The sequence below is a fragment of the Mustelus asterias genome, chromosome 5 (genome assembly GCF_964213995.1).
Source record: "Mustelus asterias chromosome 5, sMusAst1.hap1.1, whole genome shotgun sequence".
Lineage (NCBI taxonomy): Eukaryota > Metazoa > Chordata > Chondrichthyes > Carcharhiniformes > Triakidae > Mustelus > Mustelus asterias.
Window position 1 is genome coordinate 30,229,684 of NC_135805.1, and position 26,226 is coordinate 30,255,909.

At 43.4% G+C, this 26,226-nt stretch overlaps 1 protein-coding gene across 6 annotated transcripts in view; it reads left to right on the top strand.

Annotated features, from left to right (window-relative positions):
• Positions 1 to 25,234, top strand: part of ddo (D-aspartate oxidase) — a 139,836-nt gene extending 114,602 nt beyond the window's left edge. For all 6 annotated transcript variants that reach the window (XM_078212360.1, XM_078212361.1, XM_078212362.1 and 3 more), the window contains one exon: positions 24,221 to 25,234. In XM_078212360.1, the coding sequence (XP_078068486.1) occupies positions 24,221 to 24,794 (574 nt within the window). In that variant the 3' untranslated portion in view covers positions 24,795 to 25,234. The remainder of the gene's footprint in view (positions 1 to 24,220) is intronic.
• Positions 25,235 to 26,226: the final 992 nt, after the last annotated feature.

Genomic DNA, 26,226 nt, shown 5'->3' on the forward strand with positions numbered 1-26,226 from the left:
ACACAGTTACATGGGTAAGATGGGAATAGAGGGATATAGGCCAAATGCAGGCAGGTGGGACTAACTTAATGGTAAAAACTGGGCGGATGGACAAGTTAGGCCGGAGGGCCTGTTTCCATGCTGTAAACCTCTATGACTCTAACTTGCACTCAACAGGACAAACACAAGAATTTCAAATGATCACAACAATTTATACTACAGGAAAAATGGGTGTTGATTGGTTGGCAAGTCACCTCTGATGGACCAAGTTGTTGCCATGGAGAAAGCAAAGAGATCTATAGGCTCCCCAAACCTCCAGCTAATTCATAAAGGGCACAAGGCTTGAACATATTCCTCTTGTTTGCAGTGAACGGGTTATTGTGTATGAATGTAAGTTACTTCTAGCAAGTATAAATGAGTCACCTTAAAAGCTATCAGGGAATCTAACAGTGAGTGTTTTATTTTGGGTATTGTGGACTGATTGAGGACAGTCTGTACTCTGCCTATTACAAACACCAAAAGGAATATGCTGATTGATTTGATTAGCCGGTCATTGGGATGTCCGGCTTACATACCTGGCATCGCACCAGCACTGAAATTTATGCATGACGTTGCTCAGTCGTGTGATAAGCAAAGCATTAATGGAAATTACCACCATGTTGCCGCTGTGAAATGACTTGCTTCAACCTGTTTAAGTTTTTAAGATGCTTCTGCATTCCAGGACATCTTGAGGTGGACTTGGCACTTTTCTTTGGCCCAAATGTGACATTATATTAGTACAAACCTTCCTTTTTTTTTGCTGTATTTCTCTTCTGGAGTATTGGCAGTGGGATGACTGATGTACGTTCAGGGTTAAAACCCCACAATGAATGTGCCAAGGCAAAGCTCGGAGTACAATACGGGACAGACGATTAACGAGTTCAACAGACTGGAACATTATTGCATTTGCCATATCTGACTAGGTTACAGACTTTAAATAATTCTTCTTGGGAGATTATGGCCAGAATTCTCCAGCTATTCACGTCCTGCCACCACTGCCCAAGCGAACGGAGAATTTGGGCTGAGCCAGATTTCCTTTCACTGCAGCGGGACTGGAGAATCCCAGCTGCAGGTGAAGCCTGCGAATCCGGCCCTATATCTGTAATGCTGCTTGCACCCGTGCAACATCACTACTGAGATAAATTCTACAATTAACTAGACCTTCATGTTCATTATTCTCTGACATTGATGTCTTCAATGTACCTTATGATATAGTACAGTGTCTAGGAAGCTCGCTGTGACTTTGCAAGTCAAATTGGAAAGGATAGCTATTGCCCCTACAAATCGATGTACCTGTACTATTTTTCATTTACTTTGTTATTTATCATTAACTACATTGAACTGCTGCCATCTTCAATACAAAATAAATCTGCATCACTACAAGACAGTCAGACCAGGAAAATTAGATTGCATATGATGGAATGTCAGGATAAATAATGTTCCTTTGTAGAAGACTTGCCACTTGGTAGCACATCAAGTCAATATCAATGCATGATGATTATAAACCTTTTCAAGAGTAATAGATTAGCTGGTTAGTAATTCTGGAGATGTCTGAATTGTTTAGTAGTGTTGCTTTGAAATGTCAGTGCCAGTTTGAAGAACATACATAGTTCTACTTTGTAAACTGAGCTTCTGGGAAACAGCAGGGACAGTAATGTTGGTGAACTTTTGATTACAGTCAATGGCCCCATTGTGAGTTTCTGTGTACCTGATGCAGCACCTGAAGTTCATATAATTTGGTTACTTTTTAAGCTCATTTAATTTAGAAAGTTTTCTCAGGCGTACCTGTTGAGAAGAAGTGGATTTGGTGCAGTGCTTATATGTTGAGAGCAATTCATGAATGATCTTTAGCACAAGATTGTGGCGGGAAATGAAAAATCAGAGGGGTTTCAGTATAAATACTGAACCAATGGACCAGTTAATAACAATGGCTTGTGTGGAAAAGCTTAAAAAATATTCACAATTTGCTTTAAATAAAACTGCTGTTGTGACAACCGATAAAAATGTCTATTAGCCAGACCATTAAAGTATCAATAGCAGAAGCTATAAGCACTAGATACCCCTTTATTGTGTGCAAATAAACATGGAGCCATTGACAAAAGTGGTCACAGGAAAAATAGCTTATTATGAAATGTAAGTTGTCAATCTTCTCTGCAACGGTGCCAACATACTGGCATCCTTTTATGAGAGTCTGCGTTCTCACAAGGCTTGACTGAATTAGCGCAGAGTATGAACGGCCATTGAGAGCGGATGGGGAGGATGAGTTGGCATGGAGTGGCTTGGGTGGGTTTGAGGGTATGAGGGGTGAAGGCTGGAGCATCTAAAATATAAGCAAGCAACTGGGACAAAGTCCACCGAGCATTTGGCTGCCCAGGTGGCCACATCCTATCTGTTTCCGGGGCAGTGGGCCCACACAATCCTATACCCCAGAGTGAAAATTGGATTTGGTGGAACATTTAAAGTGGATCTGCTGAGTTTAGGAAGTTCCTGATTTTGTGATTCTGTATGTGATTCACTATCCACATTCTGGGGGTTAGTTACCCTTGAACAGAAACTTAATAGAACTAGCCATATAAATATTGTGGCTACAAGAGCAGATTAGAAGCTGTGAATTTTGCAGACAGTAACTGACCTCCTGACTCTCTGAAGCATGTCCACCATCTACAAGGCACAAGTCAGGAGTGTGACGGAATACTCTCTACTTGCCTGGATGAGTGCAATTCCACCATGAAGTTCTACACCATTCAGGACAAAGCAGCCTGCCTGATTGGCACCCCATCCACCACCTTCAACATTCACTCCCTCCACCACCAATGCACATCGACAGCTGTTTGTATAATTTGCAAGATGCACTGCAGAAACTCACAAGGGCTTCTTCGACACCATTTTCCAAACCCACAAGCTCTACAACCTAGAAGGACAAGGGCAGTAGATACCCAGGAACAGCACCCAGATTCCCCCTCAAGCCACACACCATTCTGACTTGGAAATATATTGCTGTTCCTTCATTGTCACTGGGTCAAAATCCTGGAACTCTCCCCTTAATAGCACTGTGGGTGTATCTACATTAGATTGTCTGCAGCGGTTCAAGATGGTGGCTCACCACCACCTTCTCAAGGGCAATTAGGCTTGGGCAATAAATATTGGTCTCGGCAGTGAAGCCCACATCCTGTGAACGAAAACAAAAATTCTGGGATTTCATCCACTCTTTTCCAAGATGAAAATCTGGCCCCAAATGACGAATGGGTTGGTGGGTCCTAGCTTTCCTTGCCTTTTTGTGGGAAAGTCATTCCTTGTTCCAGTTCTACTTGCCCCCTCCCTCCTCACCTCTTTCCCAGGACGTCGATAGCTCGAGCAGTGCCATTTCTACTCTCAGTCTCAACTGGAAAATCTAATCAACTTTCCTTCCAGTTCCCACCCTGCTTTTACCTTCATGGGATTTGGGCATTGCTGGCCAGGCCAGCCTTTGTTGCCCATTCCTGATGGCCCCTGAACTGAGTGGCTTGTTTGGCCATTTCAGAGGGAAGTTAAGAGTCAACCACATTACTTTGGGTCTGGGGTCACATATAGGCCAGATCAGGTAAGGAAGGCAGATTTATTTGCCTAAAGGATATTGGTCAACCAGATGTGTTCTTAACAACAATTGATAATAGTTTCATAGTCACCATAACTGAGATTAGTTTTATATTCCAAAATACTGCTGCTGTGGTGAGATTTGAACCCAGGTCCCCAGAAGATTTGCTGGGACGCTGGATTACCAGTCCAGTGACACAACCACTACACCACCATCTCCCCATTTACCAGGATGGACATTATTAGGAAACATTCAGAAGGCTCATTCTTATGGTCACTGGGCATCATTTTGGACTCATACAACAATGTAGAAAGAGGCTATTCAGCTTTACGAGTCCTGAGTAAGCAGTGTATTGTTCTGCAAAGCGTGAGAGAAGATTCAATTTCCCAGCAAAGATTTTCAGTAAAAACTGAGCTTTGATGTGCCAAAACATGTGAAGTTAAATAAAATGTCACATTCCACAAAGGTACCAAAATAATCTGCTTAATCTCAAAACATGCTGAATACTTTTTAAACATGTTGTATTCAGGGCTCCAAATAGTAGTGAGAACTGTAACTAATGTCCTTCAGGCCATTAATCTACAAACAGAACAACTGGATCTTGATCCCCTCAAAAGTCAATGGACATAAATGAAATTGTTCATGGGGTCTGGGTCACATTCGTCTGATAACCCAACAGCTTCCGGGCTCATACTGACTGAATTCGGTTGCACAATGGCCACTCGATTGTTAATCCAATATGACTGTCATTACACCACTGTGTCCATTCACAATCCTGTACGACAGTCACTACAGCACCATGTCCATTCACAATCCAGTATGACAGTCATTACACCACTGTGTCCATTCACAATCCAGTATGACAGTCACTACAGCACCGTGTCCATTCACAATCCAGTATGACAGTCACTACACTACCGTGTCCATTCACAATCCAGTATGACAGTCACTACAGCACCGTGTCCATTCACAATCCAGTACGACAGTCACTACAGCACCATGTCCATTCACAATCCAGTATGACAGTCATTACACCACTGTGTCCATTCACAATACAGTATGACAGTCACTACAGCACGGTGTCCATTCACAATCCAGGATGACAGTCACTACAGCACCGTGTCCATTCACAATCCAGTACGACAGTCACTACAGCACCGTGTCCATTCACAATTCAGTACGACAGTCACTACACTACCGTGTCCATTCACAATCCAGTACGACAGTCACTGCACTCCCATGTCCATTCACAATCCAGTATGACAGTCACTACAGCACCGTGTCCATTCACAATTCAGTACGACAGTCACTACACTACCATGTCCATTCACAATCCAGTATGACAGTCACTGCACTCCCATGTCAATTCACAATCCAGTATGACAGTCACTACAGCACCATGTCCATTCACAATCCAGTATGACCGTAACTACAGCACCGTGTCCATTCACAATCCAGTATGACCGTAACTACAGCACCGTGTCCATTCACAATCCAGGATGACAGTCACTACAGCACCATGTCCATTCACAATCCAGTATGACAGTCACTACAGCACCATGTCCATTCACAATCCAGTATGACCGTAACTACAGCACCGTGTCCATTCACAATCCAGTATGACAGTCACTACAGCACCGTGTCCATTCATAATCCAGTATGACAGTCACTACAGCACCGTGTCCATTCACAATCCAGTATGACAGTCACTACAGCACCGTGTCCATTCACAATCCAGTATGACAGTCACTACAGCACCGTGTCCATTCACAATCCAGTATGACAGTCACTACAGCACCGTGTCCAATCACAATCCAGTACGACAGTCACTACACTACCGTGTCCATTCACAATCCAGTATGACAGTCACTACAGCACCGTGTCCAATCACAATCCAGTACGACAGTCACTACACTACCGTGTCCATTCACAATCCAGTATGACAGTCACTACACCACCGTGTCCATTCACAATCCAGTATGACAGTCACTACAGCACCGTGTCCATTCACAATCCAGTATGACAGTCACTACAGCACCGTGTCCATTCACAATCCAGTATGACAGTCACTACAGCACCGTGTCCATTCACAATCCAGTATGACACTCACTACAGCACCGTGTCCATTCACAATCCAGGATGACAGTCACTACAGCACCGTGTCCATTCACAATCCAGTATGACACTCACTACAGCACCGTGTCCATTCACAATCCAGTATGACAGTCACTACAGCACCGTGTCCATTCACAATCCAGTATGACAGTCACTACAGCACCGTGTCCATTCACAATCCAGTATGACAGTCACTACAGCACCGTGTCCATTCACAATCCAGTATGACAGTCACTACAGCACCGTGTCCATTCACAATCCAGTATGACAGTCACTACAGCACCGTGTCCATTCACAATCCAGGATGACAGTCACTACAGCACCGTGTCCATTCACAATCCAGGATGACAGTCACTACAGCACCGTGTCCATTCACAATCCAGTATGACAGTCACTACAGCACCGTGTCCATTCACAATCCAGTATGACAGTCACTACACCACCGTGTCCATTCACAATCCAGTATGACAGTCACTACAGCACCGTGTCCATTCACAATCCAGTATGACAGTCACTACACCACCGTGTCCATTCACAATCCAGGATGACAGTCACTACAGCACCGTGTCCATTCACAATCCAGTATGACACTCACTACAGCACCGTGTCCATTCACAATCCAGTATGACAGTCACTACAGCACCGTGTCCATTCACAATCCAGGATGACAGTCACTACAGCACCGTGTCCATTCACAATCCAGGATGACAGTCACTACACCACTGTGTCCATTCACAATCCAGTATGACTCCCTGGGGGGAGGGAGAAAGTTTCTGCTGGGGAAAGGCAAAAGTGTCTGTGAGTCAAGTGATGTGTAATGTGATCCTGCACAGGTCTTATGGGGTAGGGAGAGGAATCTGATACTCCCCTTTTCATCCAATAAGCCCTATTGATTTAGTTTTACTGATTTTACAGTTCTCTGTAAAAATGAAGTTTGAATAATTTCAGGTTAAAGAATGCTGGTGGCCAATTGCAGACAGGGAAGGTCAGGGATTTCTGGGAGCTTGAGGGAAGGTTTGATATTATTGTGAACTGTTCAGGCATTGGAGCCAGGGCACTTACTGGAGATAAGTTATATTCAGTAAGGGGCCAAATCCATAAAGTTCACGCTCCTTGACCGAAACACTTTGCCCACGTACACGGTGGAACCACTTACATCTACCCAGAAATCTCCAGCATTACCTTGGGCGGAACAAGGCAGAGAGACGATTGGCAGATGTCAGTTGACCCATCTGACAGCAAGGTAATTTTTGAGGTGTGCTGTACTTATGAACCAAGTCTCGAGCTCTTGTAAGTTTTTGAAGGAGTGGGTCTGAGGCCAGTTAGAACAGCATTGTGGCTGGAAAAGGAGAAGCTGGAACGTGACAGGCGTAAGATGCACTTGGTGCACGATTACGGTCTGGGGGGGGTGCTGGAGTTTCCCTCCTTTGGTAAACGGCGAAGAAAGCTGCCCAACTGGTGAAAGAGTTCTCAACAGAAATCGTCATCTAAACAGTCATGGGAGCCATGAGGTAGTTACAAAAAGAACACAAGATGTTTGATATTAAGGCTGGGTCATGTGGTTAAAAAAAATCGCAACCATTGACGCGGGTTAAAATTTTAATCACGGTTAATCATTAATCAAATGTAATTGATACAATGACCGTATCTTGCTGCTATATGTTTATTGTTAATGCTAATATTGTTGCCCAAACACAAATGCAAAAACCCAGCTTACCTATTTCTGGAAAAACAATATTAAAATAAATGGTGGATTGATTTTTACGCCGGCAGGATTTTATGATCCAGCCAAAGTCGATGGACTTTTGAATAGCTCACCTCCCTGCCCCGCCACAATGGGTCTGTAAAATTCCACCCTGTACTTTTTCAGGATCACGTGTTTAGGGAAGAGTGATTCCAATTGCAATTCTCTCCCCACACCTCGTGGTGCACTGAGGCAGACTTTCATCTGTTCCCATGGCTAGTATTTCCCAGAACAGGTAATTAGTCTGTCGCCAGGGGCTTATTGCTTGAGAGGGCACCACTCCACATCAAGTGTGGCTGACCAGGAATCTCTCCCACTTATCCCACCAGTTATTGGCATGTCTGGAAGAATTTGCAGGTTGACACATGCACTCTGGCTGCGTTATGAATGCATCTTCCTCAGCCATCAAGTCCTGGGGTGGGATTTGAACCTGGAGCTTCCGGCTCAGAGGCAGAGACGCTACCCACTATGCCACAAAACCTCAGGCAAGATGAATACTGTAAGTAGAAAAGGAGTATTGATTTCAGGATAGACACTAGGCCCAAAAGCGATTGGCACCAGTAGTACCCAAGGTAGGAAAACAGCTTTAACCAATATACGGTTCCGAGATAATATTATGTTTTATTTTATGATAAAATTCTGAATAATTGTGCATAATCAAAAAATTAAGGAAATTAGATTTCTATGAAGAAATTTTGTGCTCTCCTAATATTATCTGTGTTGAATTGGGAATTTAATCTTGGAAAAGTTGTAGCGTTAATTCTGTTACCAAGTGGCTTTTATGAGTCATCCAATTAATAAATAGGGATCTTCAGAGCTCTCAGACTGCACAATGGAAATATTGTTCATTTTCAAAATTATTCCAAGTTATATAACCTAACTCAATATTTGCAGTGACTAATTTTGACTAAAAGGCATAAATGATGACATCAACTGATGGAAAGGCTTTCAATGTCTGTATCGTTCCTGTAATTAATTAGTGGTAACTGTTTCTTACTCTGTGAATGGAAGTTACCCATTTTTAAATCTGTTCCCTGAACCTTTGTGGGTTGAGGAGGTGAAAATGTGAAAAAACACAAGGAAACATTTTCAATAAAATACTCTATTGAGAATCAGTAGGTGGAAATTATTAATAAATTACAGTACAATTGCTCGACAATTGCTAATGTTATTCTTGTCGCCCAAACAAAAATACACAAACCCAGCTTACTTCTGGAAAAACAATATTAAAATAAATGGTGGATTGATTTTTATGCCAGCAGGATTTTATGATCCAGCCAAAGTCGATGGACTTTTGAATAGCTCACCTCCCTGCCCCGCCACAATGGGTTTGTAAAATTTCACCCTGTACTTTTTCAGGATCACGTGTTTAGGGAAGAGTGATTCCAATTGCAATTCTCTCCCCACACCTCGTGGTGCACTGAGGCAGACTTTCATCAGTTCCCATAGCTGGTATTTCAGAGAACAGGTCGCTAGTCTGTCCCCAGGGACCTATAGTGTAGGATTTGATTGTATGCCCATGTCATGCCTTAGGTAGATGCCCTTGTGATCTTTTTATATGAATTTCTAAAATGAAACAGAGAACCCCGGTTGGGTCCACAGTACCGTGTGAGTATAAGTTGCAAACTCTTATTTTGATGGTTTCTAAAGATATAGCGCTCTAAAATTCCTTCTTTTGACGGAACTATAGGATGCAGGTGAGTTATTGCAGTTACGTGTTGCAGACAAGCAAAGTGATTTATAGATCCCTACAGTACAGAAGGAGGCCATTTGGCTCATCAAGTCTGTACCGACCACAATCCCACCCAGGCCTGTAACCTCACACATTTACCCTGCTAATCCCCCTGATACTAGGGCCAATTTAGCATGGCCAATCAACCTAACCACACATCTTTGGACTGTGGAGGAAACCGGCGCACCCGGGGGAAACCCACATAGACGTGGGAATAATATGCAAACTCCACACAGTCACCCGAGGCCGGAATTGAACCTGGATCCGTGGCGCTGTGAGGCAGCAGTGCTAACCACTGTGCTACCATGTCAATTCAATGGACAATTGTGCAATTCTAGTTTTCTCCCAGCTGATGTCGCACTCATGCTTTATAAATGGCACATAGCACAATCCATCCAAATCTAGATACTGAGACAGGTGATTGGCTAAAAGATGTTTTGGGAACCATAGTTTGAGCATGCATTTCCAGTAGTGATGCTGCTGGTCCAATCAAGTGAGCAGAAGGCTGCAGTTTTTCTCTGCACTATATTTAACACGTTGGTTTAAGCATTTCTATCAAATTCCCATGCACACTATTTTAACAAAAATAAACTGGCTAATGAGTTTCTGAGAACATTGCCGCGAGCTTGTTGACCCCTGTGTTAAATATAACACTCTGAGAAATTATTTCCCTCTGACATTTTGAGGTTGTCTGAACACTGACATAATGTCATTATATAATGGGCTGTTCAGCCCATTGAGTCCACTGTGTCTACTTCATAACCTGATGTTGAATCTGGTGGGGGTGGGATGAGGGGCAGAGTAAATTGTAGCCAGGATCCTGGGCAGATGGTGGCACACTGGTAGTGTCACTGGACTGCTAGCCCAGAGGCCCACACTAAGGTTGTGGGGGCATGCATTCAAATCCCACCATGGCAGCTGGTTGGTTGTAAAATGTAGAATATAAAACTAGTCACAGCATTGGTGACCATGTCAACTGTAACTGATTATCGTAAACACCTTTCTGGTTCACAAGGGGGGTTGGTGGTGTAGTGTTATTGTCATTGGACGAGTAATCCAGAGACCTAATCCTCCGGGGACCCCGGGGTTTGAATCCCACCACGTCAGAGAGTGAAATTTGAATTCAGTGAAAATCTGGAATTAAAATATCTAATGTCCTTTAGGGAAAGAACTCTGCTGTCCTTACCTGGTCTGGCCTACATATGACCCCAGACCTAGAGAAACGTGATTGATCAAAGCTGCCAGTTCCAGGCTTATCAGCAAGTTGGGATATGGGCCAAATATCAGCTTTATCAAGGATACCCACATCCCATGAAAGGTTTTTTAAAAAAGGTATCTCTGTTATTATTGTTGTTTTGCTTAAACCTGTTAATCATATTGTTGAATGCTTATTAAAATCCCTACAGTGCAGAAGGAGGCCATTCAGCCCATCGAGCTGCACAAACAATAGTCCCACCCAGGCCCTACCCATATGAACCCATATATTGGCCCCGCTAATCCCCCGACACTAAGGGACAATTTACTATGGCTAATCCACCAAGCCCGCACACCTTTGGAGTGTGGGAGGAAACCGGAGCACCCAGAGAAAACCCACACAGACACGGGGAGAACGTGCAAATTCCACACAGACAGTGACCCAAGCCAGGAATCGAACAAGTGTCCCTGACTCTGTGAGGCAGCAGTGCTAACCGCTATGCCACTGTGCCGTCTGGAGAAAGTTAATAGGGATGTCACAGGTAGGGTGCACAAGGTTGTCTGGTTCTGTATGTTTGCCCTCCTAACCAGCAGTCTGGCAGTGCCAAGACCACAGGGACTGCAGCTCACTGCAGTTGGGGATGGGGAATAAATGTTGGCCTAGTCAGCGGTGCCCACATCCTGTCAAAGAAGAAATTTTTAAAATGAGGTGTGATGACCATCTGTTTCCCACACACCCTTTAGGCTTTATTACCACGGACTGCATTTCCCTGTGAACCTTGCTCAGATAGTCCTGGGCGACTGGTTGACTATTAATGTCACACCCTCTCTGCCACCATCCCTCCCCAATACCTCCCCAACCAATCCTTTACTGAGTATAGTGATGCGATTTGAGTAAAATGCATTCCACCCACTCCAAATATTTTGCCTCAGTGCCTTCAGTTTCCTCAGTGACCTGTGTCCGTGAGTTTAATCTCTCCCTGATGATAACCGGAACGGGGATGAAAAGCTTTCCAATCCAATGGATGAGAGATGCTTTCCAATTGCTGAGAGAGTGTAATGAACTGCTTATATAGTCTATGGGGAAATAGCATCAATGCCGGCTCATTAACAGCTCAGTGTCTCTTGATGCTTTGTGTGAAGAGACTGCTTTTAAAAGTGAAACATCAACACAACTCTCTCAGAATATTTTCTGAGGCAAAAAAACAATGAAAACGTTAATATTCTCGAGCAATGTTGCTCTCGTATGCACTGTTTCCCAGCTAATATTCCTCTCCCCTCTCTGACGAATGTTGTGTGACAGCCCCACACGGCTATGGAGAGCTCTCTAATATCTCACTCAGTTGGCCATTGTTTGTGACTGGAGCCCAGTCAGTGAAGGAAACAAGAAATTGTTCACGGAGGGAACTCCACAACTGAGGCCAATTTGCAATGATCAACGCGCAGGGATCTAAGATCCCTGGCTGGTGCTTTATTCCCCTTATGCAGCATTGAAACATAGAAACTAGAAGCAGGAGAAGGCCATTCGGCCCTTCATGCCTGCTCCATCATTCATCTTGATCATGGCTGATCATCGCGTTGTTGTTGAGTTGCTGAAATGTCTGACTTTAAGTGGAACAACTTTAAGTGAATCAGATTTCCCCATGAAAACCAACCTAAAAGTTGTAGTTAGATTCTGTAGGAACCTTCTCATCAAAAACATTAAACATTAGACTTGTGATTTAAAATACTTTACATTGTTAAATTCCTATAACCGGTCAATTAAATAACTCTTAAATTTAAAAATGTAAACAGAATGTGCTAATTTTTCTAATTATCTCCTGCTCGTTGCTGCTCCTGTTTCCCACAGGCCACACATTCCGCTCCCTGGGCCCCTTCCTCACTGCCAATCTCCAGACCCCAGCCGCTCCTTGCACCCCAGCTAGCTAACCCCCCCTCTCACTCCTCAACTCCCAATCGCAGCTTCCCTCTCCTGAGCCCTCGCTGTGAGTGATAGCTCTGGATCTGAGTGGGGAGAAGCAAGATGAGAGGCTTCCACCTGCAGGAAAAAACCCTCAAGGTTCAGAAGGGAAATGTGGCGAGTGGGAGAGTCAGGGAGTGGGAGGTCCAGTGACGGGGGGTGGGGGGGTCAGCGACAGGGAGGTTCAGGGAGCCGTGAGCCCAGAGGGCCGATAGCCAGAGGAAGGGCCAGGGAGCAGTAAAAGCCACTCAGAATGGCACCGATCAGGCACTATGTTAGACTGGCACAAAACAACTTTAAAACAAAACTCGCAATGTTAAATAAGAATACAGGTTTAAGTTTATCTATTCGTGTCACAAGTAGGCTTACATTAACACTGCAATGAAGTTACTGTCCTGACTTTAAAGTGAAACAACTTAAAACAGGGCGTGGTAAAATGGTGACTTACTGTAGTTTAATATAGTGTGTACAGGTTGTTTGATAGTATTAAGCTGTGATTGATTGCTGTATAAATGTACCTCACCATTACTATTGGTAATTCTGTAGTCTAAACAGCATCATCCATCAGCGACATGCAGCATACTGACTATTGATGACATTCATGATGCTGCAACAACATACAGCAGTCTCAAGGGCAGTTTCTATGAACTCCTGCTGTAAATAACAATATGAGATTTCAGACATATAATCACAAGGCTTGTAGAATGGCCATAAACATCCTTCCTAAACTCCCATCCCCTTTATTACTCCAACACTGCCTTGTAATCACTCTTGGATAATCCATACAGGGCTGAATCCATAATAGTTTCATAAATCAATTGTAAGCAATGAGAAAGTGTTATCACGGCTGTCTGTAAATCACGCCTGTACTCCTTCACGAATGTTTCAACCTTCTGCCCAGAACAAATGTGATTACAGCATTGATTTTTATACCTGGCAGTAACATTCTTCTCACGGTTCTCGGGCCCTTCAGTGAATATAATGGTATCGCATTACTAATTTATTGTCTTCACTAACGAGCAGAGTTTTGCAGTAAAGGAAACCATTGGATTGTCTTTGAGTGTGCTCAGGGGAGGGACGAGCACGGGCTGGGGGGGAGATATTATTGTTAGAAATATTATACAGAGAGCGTGTGACCCGGTACCTATCACAGGTGAAGGAGGAGAATATAAAAACAAGTCTTCATGCAGGAATTAATTTGGGGAATGAGGAGAGCAGGGAAATACCAATAGCACACGGACAGCGATTGATTTTAAAATCACAGTAATGTAGGTTACAAAGCAGGATGTGAGAGATAAAATATAAATTAGATTAGGATGGCGGAGTATATTAAATGAGAAATAAAGTATTCCTATAAACATACTTATTACAGCGAACTGGTAAAAACGAAAATGGTGGGGCTACTGAGAGAAACCCAGTGATCGAGGGGTAATAAGTCAGTGAATTCTCAGTACTCACAGAGGAAACCATTGGCTATTTCTTGGGGGTGAGTGGCTAGGAGCACTGTGACTGAGCATTTGGGTATTTGATTTGATTTATTATTGCCACATGTATTGGGATACAGTGAAAAGTGTTGTTTCTTTGCTATACAGACAGAAAAATACTGTTCATAGAGTACATTGAGGAGAAGGAAAGGAGGGAGTGCAGGATATAGTGTTACAGATGGGAAGGGTGGGGATTGGAGTTAAAGGAGAATGTATTCAAAGTGAGAGCACGTTCAGGCAAAAAAGGAGCGTGTTGGTGGATGGAGACAGGCTGAATTACTCAGAAAAGGCATTGAGGGATAGAGATGTGTAGGAATGTCCATCATGGAAAAGGGATGCTTGAGGGGCAGGAAACCACAATTTGTTCGAGGTGATAGGCTGTAAGAGGATTTTTGAGATGATTAATATGGTATCGATTTTTCTTTTCATATTTGTAATTTTAAATTCTGTGATTGATTATAAAAACACCTGCGTTTCTGTGAATCCGCTCACACGCCATCCATTCTGGAAGTGTTTTCAGAAACAGGCATTCAGTCAGCCAATACACTGGGCATTCAATATGACCCGGTTCCATCATTAAGTTAACAGATAAAACTTCAGATTTTGTTTTTCTAAAGTGCAGGGAGGTCTGATGAGAAAATCCATCGGCAGTTCAGCCAAGTAGACACACAAAAAGTAGTTGCATTGTTGGCAGTTTGGACAATTAAAAGTTAATGCACGCAGCTAGTCATGGATCAGCAATGTTTTCCACATCCACTTTATACAGTCAATTTGTTCCAGTATGTGGAGTGATCAGTACAAATATGAAACAACTGGTTGGTTCTCTCCCTAATATCATTATGGGTGGTTGGAATTTAGAAGGCTGAGGGCTGATCTTATAGAGACCTATAAGATAATGAAGGGGCTGGATAGGGTAGAGGTGGAGAGATTCTTTCCACTTAGAAAGGAAGCTAGAACTAGAGGGCACAGCCTCAAAATAAAGGGGGGTCAGTTTAGGACAGAGTTGAGGAGGAACTTCTTCTCTCAGAGGGTGGTGAATCTCTGGAATTCTCTGCCCACTGAAGTGGTGGAGGCTACCTCGTTGAATATGTTTAAATCACGGATAGATGGATTCCTGATCGGTAAGGGAATTAGGGGTTATAGGGATCAGGCGGGTAAGTGGAACTGATCCACTTCAGATCAGCCATGATCTTATTGAATGGCGGGGCAGGCTCAAGGGGCTAGATGGCCTACTCCTGCTCCTATTTCTTATGTTCTTATGGACCTACACCACATGGACTACAGCAGTTCAAGGTGCTAGCTCACACCACTGTCTTCAGGGCTATAGATTCCAGCCTTTATGCTGATGCTCACTTCCCATCAATGAATATAGAACAAAAATACAATAAATGTAATTCCATATGTCTGTTACTTATGCAATTGTGCAGCACAGAAGGAGGCTATTCGGCCCATTGAATCTGCATCAGCTCTTTCAAATTGCAATCCAGTTAGTCCCACTCCCTGCTTGTTCTCCAGATCCTGGCAACTTTTTCTCCTTTTAAGTATTTATCCAGTTCTGTGTTGAAGGGTACTGTTGAATCTGTATCCACCACGCTATCAGGCAACACTGTCCAAATCATATTATCTCGCTGCATAAAAAAGTTTATCCTCAAACCCTCCCTCGCCCCACCCCTGGTTCTTTTGCAAATCACTTTATATTTATACCCTCTTGGTACCGGCCCTTCACCCATTGGAGTTAGTATCTCTTTATTTAGTCTTTCCAGACCCTTCCTGAATTTGACCACCTCTGTCAAATCAATTCTTAAGCTTCCCAAGCTTCTCCAGTCTACGTGTAACTGTGATTCCCCCCTATCCTTCATGAGGATGTAGGTTGGGTAGTGCAGCTCTGCTAACTTTATTACTGCCTCAAAGAATTCTGGTAGACTTGAAGCATGACCTGTTGCTTCTAAAACCGTACAACCGTAAAACTTTTTTTCTTTAGCGGAATATTGATAGCAGCTCATAAAATTCTGAATGATTTTCTCTTATTACTGATCTCTAGTAAGGATAATAATGACCCTGATTCATGTTTCACTGCTTTATGATTATATTTGCCTTACTCCCTCGGCACAAACCTCACAAATCTGTATGAAAATGTTAACTGCTTATTCATCTTTGTCTATAATTTTCTTCTAGATTGGGGAATGTATTTGCTGACCAGATTCATGAGGGCAATAAAAGGAATTTGGCATGTCAGCTATGCCTCTCACCAACTTTTACAGATGCACCATAGAAAGCATTCTTTCTGGTTGTATCACAGCTTGGTATGGCTCCTACTCTGACCAAGACCGCAAGAAACTACAAAAGATCGTGAATGTAGCCCAATCCATCACGCAAACCAGCCTCCCATCCATTGATATTGTCCACACTTCCCACTGCCTCGGCAAAGCAGCCAGCATAATTAAGGACCCCACGCATCCTGGACATTCTCTCTTCCACCTTCTTCCATCGGGAAAAGGATACAAAAGTCTGAGGTCACATACCAACCGACTCAAGAACAGCTTCTTCCCCGCTTCTGTCAGACTTTTGAATGGACCTACCTCGCACTAAGTTGATCTTTCTATACACCCTAGCTATGACTGTAACACTACATTCTGCACTCTCTCCTTTCCTTCTCTATGAATGATATGCTTTGTCCGTATAGCACTCAAGAAACAATACTTTTCACGGTATGCTAATACATGTGACAATAATAAATCAAATCAAATGCTGGAACCTGAACTAAAAACTGGCAGTCAATCACCAGCTGTGACTAGCTAAAGCAGGTTGTGTTGGGTGTACCCTTCATCAAAATGTAAGCACTAACTGACAAACAGGCATATTACATACAAGGCAGAGTTTGATTGTCTTTAAGCATCAGCTATGAAGAATTAATTGAATATGCTGTGGCCATTTTCTGATCCAGTTTCCACTTCCATCCCTCTTTATCACTATCAATCCACCTTTCTATTTTCCTTCATTCTTTCTCATGCAACCAGTTTTGTTCTCTCTTTAATACAACAATTAACTGATCAGAACCTGCAGACTTTAACAACAAACAGAGAGGAGGGAAATTAGAAATTTTCCAGCAAACTGTGGATCAGTTACACCTGCTGGTTGACCCCCATGTTTTAAGCACCTTTGGATTTTCACAGTTAAAGGTGCTACATAAATGCAGTTGTTGATGTACTGGAAAGTGGTTGAATATTCTGATGGGTTTTTTGGTGGGTCTCATCTTTGTCATCTTCTGAAGTCCCACTGAAGAGCTGTATAGTCAAAAGCTTCTGATTTTGCATTGAGTTTTAGCCTGTAATACTGCATGAATAAGGTTGGTGATGTTGAGACTAAATCTCTTGTTTTAAGTTTTATGCATAATAGAATAGAATCTCTACAGTGCAGAAGGAGGCCATTCAGCCCATCGAGCCTGCATCGACAACAATCCCACCCAGGCCCTATCTCCATAACCCAACATATTTACCAAGCTAATTCCCCTGACACTAAGGGGCAATTTACCATGGCCAATCAACATGAGATGATGAGATTAGGGAAATAATAATGGGGAACCAGAAAATGGCAGAGAGGTTAAATCAATACTTTGTGCCTGTCTTCATGGTGGAAGGCACTAATAACATCCCAAAAATACTCAATAATCAAGGGCAAAAGCAGGGGAGGGAATAAATACAATAACTTTCACTAGAGAAACATACTAGGGAAACAAATGGAACTAAGGCCAGTAGGTCCCCTGAACCTAAATATCCTAGGATATTAAAGGAGATATTGGAAGCATTGGTAGTATTCTTCCAAGAATCTTTAAATTCTAAAAAAGTTCCAGGTGATTGGAAAACTGCCAATGCAACACCTTTATTCAAAAAGGGAGGGGACAGAAAACAGGTAATATTAGGCCAGTTAGGTTAACATCTCTCATTGGGAAAGTGTTAGAGTTCATTACAAAGGATGTAATAGCAGAGAATTTAGAAATGTATATTATAATCAGGCAGAGTCAGCATGGCTTCATGAAGAGGAAATCATGCCTGACAAAATTTATTACTATTCTTTGAGGTGGTAATAAGCAGGATAGATGAAAGGGAACCAGTAGACGTAATACACTAGGATTTTCAAAAAATGTTTGATAAGGTGCCGCACAAAAAGCTACTTAATAATATAAGAGCCCATGGTGTTGGGGTGATATATTAGTATGGATAGAGGATTGGCTAACTCATAGAAGACAATGAGTTGGGGTAAGAAGGGGGTTGTCAGGATGGCAACCTGTAACTAGTGGAGTGCCCAGTGATACGTGTTGGGGCCACAATTATTCACAATATATAGTAATGACTTGGATCAGGGAAATGAATTTACTATTGCCAAGTTTGCAAATGACACAAAAATAGGTGGGAAGGCAAGTGGTGAGGATGACACAGAGTCTACAGAGGGATATAGACAGGTTGTGAGTGGGCAAAAATTTGACAGATGGAATATAATGTAGGAAAATGTGCAGTTATGCACGTTGGTAGGAAGAGTAAAGGGACTGAATATTATTTAAATGGAGAAAGACTGCAGCAAGCTGCAGCACAGAGGGATTTGGGGGTCCTCGTGCATAATTCACAAAAGGCTAGCATGCAAGTTTAGCAGGTAATTGGGAAGGCAAATGGAATGTGGGCCTTTATTTAAAAGAGAATGGAGTATAAAAATAGTGAAGTCTTGCTAAACTATACAAGGCACTAATTAGACCACACCTGGAATACTGTGAACAGTTTTGGTCCCCTTATCTAAGGAAATATATACTGGCATTGAAGGCCGTCCAAAGAATGTTCACTAGGTTGATCCTGGGTATGGAGGGATTTTCTTATGAGGCGAGGTTAAGTAGGTTGGGCCTGTATTCATTGGTGTTTAGAAGAATGAGAGGCATCCTCATTGAGACATATAGGACTTGCAAGGGGGCTTGACCAGGTAGATGCTGAGAGGATGTTTCCCCTTGTGGAAGAGTCTAGGAGCAGAAAGCATAATCTCAGAGTAAAGGGTCACCCTTTTAAGACAGAGATGAGGAGGAATTTCTTCTCTTCTTACTGCAAGAGGCTGGGTTGTTAAATATGTTCAAGGCTGAGATAGGCATTTTTAATCAGTAAGGGAATCAAGAGTTATGGGGATAAGGTGAGATCGTGGGGTTGAGGTTGGTCATATCAGATCGGTCATGATTTCATTGAATGATAGAGAAGACTCGATGGGCCAAATGGCCTACTTCTGCTTCTATGTCTTATGGTCTTATGGACTTGTGTCATTTCCTTACTGTCCAGGTGCTATGTTAAATCATTGTTGCTATTGTAAACAAGAATAAAGACTGAAAAAAAGCTTGAGTGCATAGAAGAAAGAACATATATAATGATCACATTTTTGCAGAAAATTGTTTTTTCTGAAATTTGATCTCCAAAACACTGGCAAAAATCACAAGTCATCCAGTAAAAATGCAATTTCATTCATTCAGTTACTGGCAATGGGTGGTCACAGTAGGAACATTTTGTGTGAAATTTTGCACCCCGCTGGGAGCTGGTTGGCAAGCGGGGGAGGATAAACTCAGATCTCATGGCAGTACAGCACTGCGCCCATCACCTACCAGCCTATGTGACAGGTGAACTGTAGAGCAAGTCGCCTACCCTTGGGCTAATTGAGAGACTTAAGTGCATTATTACTGGACACTTAAGAGCCTTCTCCAACCACTGGTGAGGCCTGATGGTCTTTTTGAGGGCTGACACCTAAAACTTGAAACTCTTGACCATTTCTACTTTGCCCCCATTGATGTAGACAGGGGCACGTTCTCCACTACGCTTCCTTTTGTTTGGGAACCCTGTGCCCAACAGAGGACCTCCCACTGACACTGACCCTCCTGAACCTGATCACCCATCCTCCTCTCTGGAGCCTCTCTATGTAGAGAAGTGTCTCCTGAGTTCTATATTGGATTTATTAATTAATCATCTTATATTTAGACTTCCCACAATACTGCCTTCAAATTTACCAGGCCCCATGATATTTTACCACCATTTTCTGTATTAATGTCATAAAACCATAAGATCATAAGATATAGGAGCAGAATTAGGCCATTCGGCCCATTGAGTCTGCTCCACCATTCAATCATGGCTGATATGATTCTCATCCCCATTCTTCTGCCTTCTCCCCGTAACCCTTGATCCCTTGTTGATCAAGAGCCTATCTATCTCTGTCTTAAAGACACTTAATGATCTGGTCTCCATTTGTGGCAATGAATTCCACAGATTCCACTGAAAACATTCCTCCTCATCTCAGTTTTAAAGGAGTGTCCCTTCGCTCTGAAGTTGTGCCCTTTAGTTCTAGTTTTTCCTACTAGTGGAAACATCCTCTCCACGTCCACTCTATCCAGGCCTCTCAGTATTCTATAAGTTTCAATTAGATCCCCCCCTCATGCTTGTAAACTCCATCGAGTATAGACCCAGACTCCTCAATCGCTCCTCATTAGGTTTGTAGATTCTGTGTGGTTTTAATGTCTCCTACCTTCTTATTTCTTCCTTGGTTTGCTTTTCATTCTCTGAGATTTTCAAATTATTTCCCTAATATCTTTAACATTTCTTTCTATTGTCATTCCCCCTGCCCCCCCCCTCCCCGCCCCCCTCCCCCCGCCCCCCCCCCCCCCAAATTTCTGAAAGGTCAACTTTCCAGTAATTTTCTCCCCGTGTTTATTGTTGAGTTTTTATCAGCTGTTCCTCTTTGCTCCGAAGAATGTTTGTTCATTTTGAAAGAAGGCTACATCGGGAAGTTAGTTTTGTCTCATCTCTTCTCAGGTTCTGGTTGGTCTATTGAGAATTTCCAGCTCTTTTATTACTTTTTCCCAGATTTCTAACATTCACGGTTTGTACTTATTTTTTGTGTTGTGTGTGTATTCCATTTTCTACCTTCCTCTTTTCCACCTTCTTCCGTCAGGAAAAAAAAGTCTGAGATCACGTAACAATTGACTCAGGAACAGCTTCTTCCCTGCTGCCATCAGACCTTTGAATAGATCTCCCAGGTATTAAATTGATCTTTCTCTACACCCTAGCTATGACTGTAACACTACATTCTGCATTCTCTCCTTTCCTTCTCCCCTATTTGATTTGATTTGATTTATTATTGTCGCATGTACTGGGATACAGTGAAAAGTATTGTTTCTCGTAACTACATGGACAAAGCATACTGTTCATAGAGAAGGAAATGAGAGAGTGCAGAATGTAGTGTTACAGTCATAGCTAGGGTGTAGAGAAAGATCAACTTAATGCAAGGTAGGCCCATTCAAAAGTCTGACAGCAGCAGGGAAGAAGCTGTTCTTGAGACAGTTGGTACGTGACCTCAGACTTTTGTATCTTTTTCCCGATGGAGATGGTGGAAGGGAGAACGTCCAGGATGCGTGGGGTCCTTAATTCTGTTGGCTGCTTTGCCGAGGCAGCAGGAAGTGTAAACAGAGTCAGTGGATGGGAGGCTGGTTTGCGTGATGGATTGGGCTACGTTCACAATTTTCTGTAGTTCCTTGCGGTCTTGGGCAGAGCAGGAACCATACCAAGCTGTGATACAACCAGAAAGAATGTTTTCTATGGTGCATCTGTAAAAGTTGGTGAGAGTCATAGTCAAATTTCCTTAGTCTTCTGAGAAAGTGGAGGCGTTGGTGGGCTTTCTTAATTATAGTGTTGCCATGGGGGGACCAGGACAGGTTGCTGGTGATCTGGACACCTAAAAACTTGAAACTCTTGACCATTTCTACTTTGCCCCCATTGATGTAGACAGGGGCACGTTCTCCACTACGCTTCCTGAAGTCGATGACTATCTCCTTCGTTTTGTTGACATTGTGGGTGAGATTATTGTCACCGCACCAGTTCACCAGATTCTCTCTCTCATTCCTGTTCTCTGTACGCTATGAACGGTAGCATACAAGAAACAATACTTTTCACTGTATACCAATACGTGACAACAATAAATCAAATCATATCAAAATCAGAAGTACAGTGGAACCCCGATTTTACGCGCCCCGATTTAGCGCGAATTCGGATATAACGCGATGAATCATTGGACCCTTTTTCTTTCCGCTCATGATTGGCAAATCTCGCTCACCCCGCTGTTACCACCATGTTCCACCAGTCAGCCTGTCATGTGTAGAGAAATGCTGGGAAAAAGGTCCGGGGCCAACCTTTTCATCACGCCAATCCACCATGGAAGATGATGACGAGCCAGATTTGTACGGCTTCACAGAGGAAGATGTGCGTGAGGCAGAGAAGCTGTCTGAATGCAGCAAAGAAGAGCGACACCAGTGGCACTCTGCCGGCGACGAATGCCCAACATATGAGCATCTGACGGACGCTGAGATCGTCCGTAACGTAACTATAGCACCGGCAGAGGCAAGTGTACTGGATCTGGAGACCCAGGAGGTGGACCACATAAAAATCCTCCAACTCAGAAGCATTCTAGATTTCGCTCGCAGCCAGCAAAATGCTACGTTCAAGCAAGGAACACACGATCACTTTTTTAAGAAATAAACTTGTTTTGTTTTGTTTATTAAAAAGCTTTACTAAAAATTAACTTGTGTTTTAATTTCTACTGTAACAACAACGACTTATTCGCGGAAGTCTTTAATTAAAAGGTAATTTACTTGCCAGATGGTAAACGTGCAAAAAACGGGTCAAATAGGGCGATGATAGGGGTGTTTTAGGATGTTAGGTCAACATTAGGTAAGTTTGAACACTGATTTTCTTCAACCCCGATTTAGCGCGACCCTGCTTTTTTCGCGATAACATTTTATGGACCCCAACCATCACGTTATAACGGGGCCGCACTGTATTTATTTAGGGATCTGAATTGCAAACACCATGTGACCCATTTCTATTTGATGGAATTTTTGAACTTTCTTGTGTTTTTATTCACATAAAAGATTTGAAATGATGTACTATAGTTAAACGTTGTGTTTTAAAACAGTGCTTCCACACAGGGTTTAAAAGCTGACTCCAGCTCCACAAAGGGTTCATTCATTGATGAGTTAAGGGTTAGGCATTGATGGTGTGCATTAAAAACAGACAAGTCAGCTTGTGCAATGTCATGGCTCACTGAGGCATGAAGTCGAAAAGGTCGGGAGCTTCAAGTTTTTAGGTGTCCAGATCACCAGTTCGCTCCATGTGGACGCTATAGTGAAGGAAGCCCACCAATGTCTCTACTTTCTCAAAAGACTAAGGAAATTTGGCATGTCAGCTACGACTCTCACCAAAAGACATGCTGGTTAGGTGTATTGATCCGAACAGACGCCAGACTGTGGCGACTAGGGGATTTTCACAGTAACTTCATTGCAGTGTTAATGTAAGCCTTATTTGTGACTAATAAATAAACTTCAATAAACTTCAACTTCAAAAACTTTTACAGTTGCACCACAGAAAGCATTCTTTCAGTATGTTATGAAGCATCCATCACGCAAACCAGCCTCTCATCCATTGACTCTGTCTACAATTCCCGCTGCCTCGGCAAAGCAGCCAGCATAATTAAGGACCCAACGGACTCCCGACATTCTCTCTTCCACTTTCTTCCGTTGGGAAAAGGATACAAAAGTCTGAGGTCACATACCAACCGACTCAAGAACAGCTTCTTCCCTGCTGCCATCAGACTTTTGAATGGACCTACCTTGCTCTAAGTTGATCTTTCCCTACACCCTAGCTATGACTGTAACACTACATTCTGCACTCTCTCCTTCTCTATGAACAGTATGTTCTGTCTGTATAGTGTGCACGGTAGCACAGTGGTTAGCACTGCTGCTTCACAGCTCCGGGGTCCCGGGTTCGATTCCCGGCTCGGGTCACTGTCTGTGTGGAGTTTGCACATTCTCCTCGTGTCTGCGTGGGTTTCCTCCGGGTGCTCCGGTTTCCTCCCACAGTCCAAAGATGTGCGGGTTAGGTTGATTGGCCAGGTTAAAAATTGCCCCTTAGAGTCCTGGGATGTGTAGGTTAGAGGGATTAGCGGGTAAATATGTGGGGGTAGGGCCCGGGTGGGATTGTGGTCGGTGCAGACTCGATGGGCTGAATGGCCTCCTTCTGCACTGTAGGGTTTCTATGATTTCTAATGGCATTGTGGGTTAACCCACAGAACATGGACCTCAGCGATTCAAGAAGGCAGCTCACCACCACCTTCTCAAGGGCAACTAGGGATGGGCAATAAATGCTGGCCAGCGACGCCCATGTCCCACGACTTAATAAAAAAAAGTGGAAAGTAGGGTGATCCCTGATAGGCCTTACAGACTAGGCAGTGAAACCTGATACTTCCCTTTTTATCCATTAATCTGCTATTTATTACTGACTGTCGAATTCTCTTTGTAAACACAGTATGTTGATAAAGTTTGAATTGTTAATTTCAGGTTATTGAATGCTGGTGGCCAGTTACAGACTGGGAAGGTCACGGATTTCTGGGAACTTGATGGAAAGTACGACATCATTGTGAACTGTTCGGGTACCGGAGCCAGAGCACTTACTGGAGATACGAAGTTATATCCAGTCAGAGGCCAAATCCATAAAGTTCATGCTCCTTGGCTGAAACACTTTGTCCGTTTAGGCAATGGGGCTATTTACATCTACCCAGGAATCTCCAGCGTTATTTTGGGCGGAACAAGGCAGAGAGACGATTGGCGGATGTCAGTTGACCCATCTGACAGCGAGGCGATTTTCGAGGCGTGCTGCGCTTACGAACCAAGTCTCAAGCTCTCTCACAAGTTGTTTGAAGGAGTGGGTCTGAGGCCAACCAGGGCGGTTTTGAGGCTGGAAAAGGAGAAGCTGAAACGTGGGGGGCGTCAGATGCACTTGGTGCACAATTACGGTCACGGAGGGGCTGGAGTTTCCTTCCACTGGGGAACGGCGAAGGAAGCTGCCCAGCTGGTGCAGGAGAGCGCAGCAGAAATTAGAGGTCAGCCCATCTACACCAAGTCCCGACTGTAACCAGGCAGTCACTGAATCTTAATTATGGCAACTCTGGTGTCAAAATAAACAATATATTAGCAGAGATAATTCTGTAAGTGCCTGTCGTGACCTTTATGGACAATCCAGCCAATAAATCATAAAGACATGATCACAGAATATACAATTTAGAAATTAAATTCATTTGGAGAAATATTTTAACGATGGCATTATGCATGTTGCTACAGTAATTCGGTGCTGTGACTAATTTGGGTAACGGAATAGAAATTTACAAACCAAATCCACAATTCAGTATCTTTAATTTAGTCACTGATGATTACTTTGAGGTCAGAACTTATGCATTTCTAATTTGTACCTTCTGCTGAAACACATCATTGTTTTACTGCCTTTGTATGCAGTGAGGAGATGGGAATTTAATACAAGTGTTCAAATGTTTTCAATAAAATACTCAATTATTAACCAGTGAAGTGAAAATGGTGAATAAATTACCAAGAACCACCACCTCCAGCTGCAAGATTCAATCAGATACTTTTTTCAGTGTGTTAGCCTGAGGTAATGATCCCTGGGCTTTATTGACTGCAATTCTCTGGTCCTGTACGTCCCGCCACCGCTGCCAGCAAGAATGGAAAATTTGGCACTCAGCCAAATCTCCATTCATTGCAGCGGGACAGGGGAATCCCAGTCGCAGGGGAGGTTGGAGAATTCCAGCCATTGCATCAGCCTGAGCCACAGACATGGGGTGGGATTTTTCCACCAGGCTGTGCTGATTGAGTAGCGTAGTGGGGTGGGAAATACAAGCAAGAGGTGAATGGTTCATGCTGCGGGTGATGTCCTTGGGGGAGGGGGGGTGGTGATGTCCGTGGGGGGGAGTGGCAAATTTCCCCAGTGTACTGTGTACACAGTGTACGCACTATACTGGGAGATCGGGGTGCCTGCGCACTAGTGCCCCTAGTGCTCAGCAGCCGGCTTCCCAGTGAGCTGAGACTCTACGCTCCCCCCCCCCCCCCACCGACTGGCGAGATTCACGTTCCAGCCTCTGTATTGCACAGAGTGCCATAAATTACCACCACTTACCTTGCTGACAAAAATGGGCGAGAAAACCTCCCGGTTTCTTGCCTGTTTTACACTTAGAATTTTTCTGAGAAAATTCCGCCCATGGTATTGCAATGTTGAGGGGGGTTAGGTGTAGACAACTTAAATGATGAAAATATGAGCCATGCTGTGCATCCACAGAAAGTAAGCACCTGTGGTCGTGACATCTCCCTATGCAAGTGTATCCTCACTGTTTTAACGCCTTGAAGGAATACGTTAATGTGGTCCCTCTCCCAGAATGTGATCTGGTGCCTATAAAAAGCTGCTGGAACTTAGCACTCACATAAAACCCATTGGCCCATTCGGCCCCTCTTGGTTTCTGTTCCTTAAAAGGGAGTTTGTTTGCCCATTCCATCAATCA